The sequence below is a fragment of the Nilaparvata lugens genome, chromosome 6 (genome assembly GCF_014356525.2).
Source record: "Nilaparvata lugens isolate BPH chromosome 6, ASM1435652v1, whole genome shotgun sequence".
Lineage (NCBI taxonomy): Eukaryota > Metazoa > Arthropoda > Insecta > Hemiptera > Delphacidae > Nilaparvata > Nilaparvata lugens.
The window spans coordinates 26,824,235-26,833,239 of NC_052509.1; the positions used below are offsets into that span (position 1 = coordinate 26,824,235).

The 9,005-nt window shown below is 34.4% G+C and overlaps 1 protein-coding gene across 1 annotated transcript in view; it reads left to right on the forward strand.

Moving 5' to 3' along the window:
* Window positions 1-5,790: 5,790 nt before the first annotated feature.
* Window positions 5,791-9,005, forward strand: part of LOC120352010 (gonadotropin-releasing hormone II receptor-like) — a 12,899-nt gene continuing 9,684 nt past the window's right edge. Inside the window, exon 1 of the mRNA XM_039431411.1 lies at window positions 5,791-5,832. Within this exon, the coding sequence (XP_039287345.1) occupies window positions 5,791-5,832 (42 nt within the window). The remainder of the gene's footprint in view (window positions 5,833-9,005) is intronic.

The window sequence follows — 9,005 nt, forward strand, 5'->3', positions numbered from 1 at the left end:
AAATTTTTTATCTCTGAACTGAGTATTTTATGTATTGAACGGAATGATGAAGATGTTGGTTATGCTTTTCAAATTAGATAAATATTTTTACTTCAAAGTTTGTTTAGCTTTCCCCTTCTTCTTTTGAGCTGCAGTTTTGAGTTTTTTTTCATGTAATATCATGTTGAATCTTCAATTTTCCAGGAATATTTCCACCCCTCTTTCTTCTTCTTCTTGCTCATTTTTCTCCAGCTTCCTGCATTACGTCTACTTCGTTTCCGTTATAAGTTTTTCAATTATCTTATTCTCTATTTTCTCATTCTCTATTCTCTGTATCACTTGTGATGGACATGTTCCACTCACTTGTCCTATTCTATTTAGTGTCTTCTCCTCCAATTTCAATCGTAATCAATATCCAATTAATTCTTCCCAATTCGAATTTCTCCATATCCTCTCCATCACCTTCTTCCTGTTTCCTCTTCTTCACCTTCCACATTCATCGAGTTTTCAGTTCCCAAATTATCATTTCAAAGCGGTAGAGTCTAAACTTCGCCAGATCCTCAAAAAATCATATTTTACTATCAATAAACATCCTATTTTTCCTTTCTTTCTCTTTCTGTAAAAACCCCAGGTTATTTAGCTCATGCATTTGTTTTTACTGGGGATCGTTGTGTGAGAGGTACCAGGCAGGGCTCCCAACTATTAGTTATTCCAAACCATAGAACATCTATGTATAATAAATCATTCCATGTATCAGCTTGTCGGATCTGGAATCTGTTGCCTCCAACTGTGAAGAGTATTGGCGATCGAGCTCTGTTTGGCGTGGCGGTATTGAATTGGCTGGAATCTGGTGGCGCAGATTAGGCTTGGGTTGGGTTGAGCTTCATTTTTATTGTCTAAATGAATAAATAAAATAAATAAATGTATCAATCTACATGACTTTAGCTTATTTTTACTTTAATGCAACTACAGATACGAAATATTTCATTCATATTGTTTTATGATAATTATTATACTTAGTAAAATCTTTGTTTTCAGAGTTGTTTTGGTGTGCATATGTGAGTGAATGGCAACTGATTGGATCTTCATTTCTGATAGGTTTTTCTTATAGGATTATCTTCGAAATATTTTTCCATTGTATTAATATATTTAAGTTTAAAATTCTCTTTTATTATATGTATTGTATTTTGATTAAGAGTTTAATTGTTTATATTAATCTTATGTAATCTTATTACATAAGATGTAATCTATTATGCTGTATTCTTATGTAAATTTTCCTATTTTGTAAAGGGTGTGTCGCAGAGAGGACCAGGAGTCCTAACTCCACCCTAATAAAGGCATTATAATCAATCAATCAATCTTATTCTCCTCTCTTCCTTCTTCCTCCTTTTTCCTTTCTTCATCCTTGATTCTTTTCTTCCAAATATGGGAAAATGCAAATAAGACAACCAATGAACAACATCAAAATTATCCTTACAAATTTATACAAGACTACCAACTACTATTAATAGACAACCGCACGAAAATAATTCAAAACCCCCATCACCACCCCCCTCATGCAACAATCGACTTTTCAGGTGTGTTATGCACATATTAGTTATTTCTCAATAATTATAACCAGCTGTGAACAATGATGAACAACTCTTTTTGGTCAAATTTGCACTTATCTGTTCCAATTTCCAACGGACTATTTTCGTGCGTTTGACCATAACCACAGACAAGAATCTTGAATCTGTCATCTGCGCAATAACAAAATACATTATGAGCTATACCTTCTCACCAACTCTAGTCCATAAACTGATTTAATTACAGACTTTATTTCGATGGCGATTATAAATAGAATAATATAATAGCGCTGTAAACGAACGGCTTCAGTTGGAGTAACTTTCGTCTGGAAATAGAAGCTCGACGCTCGTCACAGCTCGACTCTGAAACTGCAGCAGTGAAATTCACGAGGTGCTTCATTCATAATAATTCAAAGTACGTTAACTATAAATTATTTCGAAATAGGGGTATTAAGCGGCAGCGGGGAACCGCAACGCAACAGCAGGTTATGCTTAAACCTCTTAGGGGAAGCTTCCAGCTTCCAGCTTCCTCCCTTCACCGCAGAATAGGCTTTGCAAATGTACATTTCTGCCCTACACGCACACACTCCATCATCACTCCTGTGTATTTATGTGCTTGGTTAGGTTAGATCAGGTTAATCTCCTCTCATGCTTTGTCACTCGCTGATCATACGCCAAATCGGTCAACAATTATTTGGTTTCCCATTTGACAAATTATTCTTGAATGCTGTATTAATTCTCCTTCTCTTCAATGCATATTATTGATTGATAAACAACTGTTCTACCATTTTCTGTCATTCTATTCGTCACTCCATCCGTAGCACGGTATTTGGATGAAAACGGTAGGGGTCACGAAATGTGTGCGCAGTAGCCAGCCAGCTAGATTGCGTCATCGTCACCAACCGAGGTTTTTAACACCTATTGGCAATTTATAAAACCTTTTTTCTTAAAAACAGATGATTAGATATAGAATGACGTCAGCTCCACCAGAAATTCAGCACAAGCATGCGCGTGACACCTACCGTCTTCTTCTATATACGGTGATCCGTAGTTTCGCTTTAGTTTCAAAAAGGTTTTATGTTTTACTTCACTTATTTTGTATATTTTTGTTGTCTCCACCGTTGAATCCTCTTCTCCCACATTCTCTGTTCTCTTTCCTCTACATTTTTCCTCTTTGTCATCCTATGTCTCATCCACATCCCCATCCTTCTTTTCTTTCACTTATTATTTTTCTTTCTTCTCCTTTATCCTTTCCTCTTCATCTTCCCTATCTATCTGTCAACCTCACCCTCCTTTTTCTCTTCCTTTTGCTTCTTCGCTTCTCCTACACTTCTCTACCCGTTTTCAATCATATTCCTCCTTCATCATCTAGTCCTACTCTTACCCCTCCTCCCACTTCTCAGTATTCACTTTCTCCTCGTTCCACCCTCTACTCTTCCACCTTATCGTCATATTTTTTGTCTCCTCTTCTTCTATTTCTTCCCTAAACTTCTCCTCCTCATTCTTCTTCTTCTCCTCCTCTTCTTCTTCTTCTTCTTCTTTTCTTCTTCTTATTCTATTCTGCTTCTTCTGCTGCTTCTTCTTCTTCTTCTTCTTCTTCTTCTTCTTCTTCTTCTTCTTCTCTTCTTCTTCTTCCCCTTCTTCTTCTTCTTCTGGATTTCCTTCCTCTAATTTTTCCCTCCTCATCTATCTTTTTCCCTTTCATCTTCTCACTTCTTTTCTCTTCATCCGTCCTCTTCACTTTTAAACTTCTTCTAAACCAGATTCTTAAAATAACATCTCAGCAAGAACACACTCATACTAATAATGTTCGTACATTGTTGGTGTGTCCATAAGTAGTCTAGGCGGCGTGTGCCACGAACACACACACAACACACACCACACACACACCACACACACACACACACACACAACACACACACACACACACAGACACACACACCACACACACACACACACACACCACACACACACACACACACACACACACACACACACACAGTTTGTGTATTTAGTGTTTCAAGCGCGTTCGTCCGTCGTGGTTCAGTATAAACAATACATACCCAGCAGGCTCTGAATTTTATAGTACGGGCTTTTTCTTCGAATGTGAGTCGGTTTAAGGAACAGAAAGCTCGTCTTAGAAACGGAGAAAAAGATGTCATAATAATGTCAGAAATATAATGGACCACCTCCTATGGAATCCGTCTCTTGCACGACTTGGACAAGGCTGCTTGGCTTGACGTTTTTCCACGAATTTCTCATTTTCCACGGACTTTTCTCATTTTTCAGAGGAAATCAAGACTTCTCGACTCGCCGCAAAAAATGGAGAAATGAAGAGGGCCAATGATGTGTGTCCATGTACTTCTGAGCCTATAGCGTGGCTTGTTTATATATGTGATATATCTCGTTTCTGTACATCTGTGATATATCTATCTTATCTGAATTCTCGTATCACGGCAGCGTTTGGTTGTTCGAAAAGATATCCCACGTATTTAGTTATAGATGAAAAATAGATAGTGGTTACTGTGACAGAATCTACGATTTCAAGAGGACTGAAATAATATGATGATATTTATATAGTAATGTATTCTGAGATTGTTGCAAGATGTAGGCTAACGAAGTGAAGGGAATGAATATAATATGGTTGAAAATATACTACGTTTTAGAAGGAAATAAAGTTTGATAATTATATGAAAGTGGTGATTATTTATCACAATAAATCATATTAATGCTGAGTGATAGAATTTGTGAAAACTATGTACAATATGCTCCAGTATGAATAATAAATATTCTATAATTTTTTTAATTTCATTCCCCGGTTTGACCGAGATCAGGCAAGACATTTGAACACGGGGGAACCTGGTACGCTCTACAATGCACTGGAGTTATCGATAGTATCTATCACCATAGGAATCATAAGTTCCAGTGCACTCGTTGTAAGAGTATCTGATTGAATCATGTCAAATGTCTGTCTGAGCTTGGTCAAACCGGCAATAGAATTCACACGTTACTGTTTCATACAAGAGAAATCAAAGATATTCAGATTTTAACACTATTTATCAATCTTAGTCGTACAAGATTAGGGAAGCTTTTCGATAGCAATAGAGAATACATTCATAACATCAATGAATAATATAGAGGCGAGAGAAGAGATTAGAGTAAGAGTTCTCATTTATGTATGTTATATAATACATACTGCCTTATTCACTAATTCACATCGAATGACAGTATTTATAATAATCATTCAACGAATTTACAAGGATTTATTTATTGTGAATACAATATTACAAATCATAAAATAATATGATTGGGTAGGAACAACAGGCTTAGCCCAAAACTATTCCATTCCAAAATTTTGATAATGTTACATGTCCTAAAAATAGGTTATGTTTCTACTGTAAATAGTTCAAGCTCAATTTTCGTCCAAAAATAATAAAGATGCAAATTTCTAATTTAGAAGAATAAAACACCAAACGAAAGTAAATATTACACTTAATTATCACTGCACATTAATTGATCAAGTTATTTTATAAAATTTTAAAGCCATAAATACACACAAATTCTCACTAAGAACAGCTGAAACATAGCAATAACATAGCACAGCATAAACTTATTTCCATTTAGTATGGAGTGGAAGACAATAAGAAAAGGGAATTCAAATACCGAGTGAATTTCATAATTATGCTTGATTTCTGTATGAACTCCACAGTAATACAAAATCTAGAAAGACTGAAAGGGACCATAGTAATTTGGAAAAGGGAAGAGAACAAATGAATATTGAGAAAGTTGGAAGCTTGAGCTACGATATGAAACAGGCTGATATGAATTGAAGCATGTCAGATAGGAGAAAAGTCCCAAAAGAGACATTGAACATACTGAGAGGATGAGGCAACGAATAAGATGATGATGATGATGATATAAGATTTTTGGGATGATAAAAAGAGTCTTCGGGTTAAAGTATAGACCAGAGAAAACTCCTTAATTCTGTGGTAATTCTGTGGTATAGACTTAACTCCAGATGCTAATGGCTGTGTCGTTTCATTTTTGAAGAAAGTTTTAAGTTTGAGAGAAGTTATTCATGACAAAAGAATGCAGGATCCATGCTACTTTTGATAAGTTCTTCATGCGTGTTGATAGAGATAAGAAAGAAGAAGATTGAGAAGTAGAAAAGATAAAACATGATAATGATGATGAGAATGAAGAAGATTGAGAGGGAAGGATGAAAACGATGAAAAAAGAGATGAAAATGGGGATGAATTTCAATACGGAAAGTATGATGAGAATCGAGGTGAGATTGGATTAAAGTTGAGATGATGAAGATTTTTATTAGGATGGAGATCTAGAAGAAATGAAGATGTAGATGAATTCATAAGGAAGGAGATTGAGATGAGATACGTATAAAAGTGGAGAAGAAGATGAAAACGAACGTAAGGTTATAGACGGTAATGCAGTGATGAAGATGAAGATGGAATACATGGTGAATGAAGTTTTCTTTTAATGCTACTGATTTCTATTTATAAAATATCATCATAGTACCCTTTTTGATAGTCTTTTAATATAAAATTACAGAGTAAAAACACAAATTAGAACAAAACAACTAGTTTCGTTTTATACATCGAAACTAGTTGTATTGTTTCAATTTGTGTTTATATTCTGTTATTCTATATAAAAAAAACCTTTCAAAAAAAAGAGTACAATGATGTTATTTTATGAAAATGGTGAATGAGATTGGGATGAAATGAGGATTAAAACAGAGAAGGAAATGAGGACGAACGTGGAAATAAAGATGGGGGATGTGGTTGAAGACGATACTGGTGATGGTGGTTTTTATAAGGATGAAGTTGAGAATTTGAGTGGATACAAAGATGAAGACAAAAATGAAGATCAAGACAAAACGATGATATATTAAGATTAAGACATGAATGAAGATGAAGATAACACAGATGATATGAAGATTGAGACCTGGATATATACTAGACTAGAGAAAGAAAGAAAGAATACTGGAGAAAAAAAAGAGAAGAGCCTAGATGATCATGAAGATAACGGAAAAGATGAAGAATTTATGAGAAAGAAAGAGATAAGTGGTAAGGCATGAAAACTTGTATAAGGAAAGCGTAGAAGCTTGCAAGTAGCAGGCAGAGGATCCATTACGGAAAAATGAAAACTTTCAAACCGCATTTAGCTGATTGTGTCAGACGAGTGAAACTGTTTTAAGAGCATTCTAGCGTTTTATGTGCGCTCCTCTATCTTTATAACTCCAATAAGATCAGGTGCTTTCCAAAAGTTTTTAGCCATGAAAGATGTCTTCCACCTTCATATTGAGATACGAAAGACCGATGCAAAGTTATGAGACCTTTACATTTCATTTCTCAGTTGAGAAAAGTATACAGAATGTGTAGTAAACTACCAAAGTTTTTGTAATCTTGCATAATATAGTGCTGTAATACTCACTAATCCAGTTAGTATATTACTATAGCTAAGAATAAAAGAGTTTATTGAATTTCATATACTGTAATCTTGAAATACCAAGCTCTCTTACTTGAAGCTTTTTTCAATCAGTTCATCCGACGGACTATATACTCAAAGTCTACTAACTTTGCTATGTATACTAACATGTCTTCGAGAAAGGAATTTTATTGAAATCATTCCCAGGAACAATATAAAAGCTTTGTCTTCAGAGTATTCAAGATTGTATGAAAGCACCCTTACTTTTAACATCATTTCTCAATCATGAAATAATTGACTGCATAGTTTACGCCCAAACTTTTTTATTAAAACTAGCAAAGATGTACGAATGAAGGATAAACCATATTGAACCCAGTTTCAAAACTCAATTCAATAAACTCCAGAATACATCAAATTCATAACTGTTAAAGCGTTATTACAAAATTATATATGCCCAACTTTTTATGAATACTATAAGAAGAATACGATACAATAGATGGTGATTTGGATGGATACCGTATTATAAAACAGCTTCATGCCTTCCTGCTTAATAGATTGATATAGACTACGGCAAGTTTTTATCCTCAAGTTAGTCTTAACAACCCATAAGAAAAGGGAGTAGACACGCATTAAATGTTTTTTATCGACCGTAGATGATTAAATACACTATTTCCAAGCTCACTACAACAGTTTATGGGGTAATTCAAGATATTTTCCGGCAGTAAAAGAAGTTGACAAGGAAGAAGCTAGTCTAGATCAGACTATAAACAGAGCTACAAATGAGTTTTTTATTGTCATGAAGCTCCACCAGAATTCTATGTCTAATGAAATGAGAGGTTTGCTCTCTTTACTGAGCAGAGAATATGATTTGTTGTAATCTTATTCAATTTTCATTAATTTCTTAATGGTGTACTATTGCACAGTGTACCCAATTATTGATCAATCAATAAGTTGATTTATTTATTCACAGAATGACTTTTGTTGTGGAAGAATCCCGGGTAGTTACGAATAGCTACAACTTGCCGTAACCAAGAATTCTCAATTCTGGGGTGAAAAGTTGATACACTACAATCTCCATATAAGAATTTCCACTTTTGCTAAAAAATAGCAAGTCTAATATTCAACTTCGAAAAATATGAATTAAACCTACTATATTTCTGTTAACAGTAGACCTCACGCAGTATTCTCATCCACAAGTTTGATTGAACTATAGACCTTATGGAAATACAGCAATAGACTAATTATTTAATTAAATGGTCTTATTAATTTAAAATTTAATAAAATATAAATATTAAGAAGGAAAGTAAATTTTTTTCTAATCAAAAGCTGAGGATATTCAAGGTAAATTGACTGGCTTCTACACACCTCTGTGTATCACTTGTCAGCTGATTTATGATGAATAATTCTATAGTCTGTTTTTACCCCTATATGGGCGTATGAAGGAGGCACCTTTTTCCTTAATATATCCTTGAAATGAAAAATTCCAAAAACCTTTACCTATATACGTCGACGCGCAATTAAAAAAGGAGCATACCTGTCAAATTTCATGAAAATCTATTACCACGTTTCGCCGTAATGCGCAACATATAAACTTTTAAACATTCAAACATTCAACATTCAACATTCAAACATTCAAACATTCGAACATTCAAACATTCAAACATCAAACATTCAAACATTCAAACATTCAAACATTCAAACATTCAAACATTCAAACATTTAAACATTTAAACATTAAGAGAAAGGTCATACCGTTGACTGAATCTTAGACCTCACTTCGCTCGGTCAATTTCCTGCGATGCATTGATGAACCCCAACGATTTTTTTTTTCATTATTAATAGAACAGCCCACAGCGGAGTGCTGTACAAATTCAAGAATATCGAAAATCAGGTGAGATTCTTCAATGCATCGCAAGATTATAGCTACATTCTATACTCTATTTTTCAGAGTTGGATTTGTAAATTACTTTGGCGAAAGTGAAATTCATTTGAAAGATTTGTCTTTCTGTTTGAGGT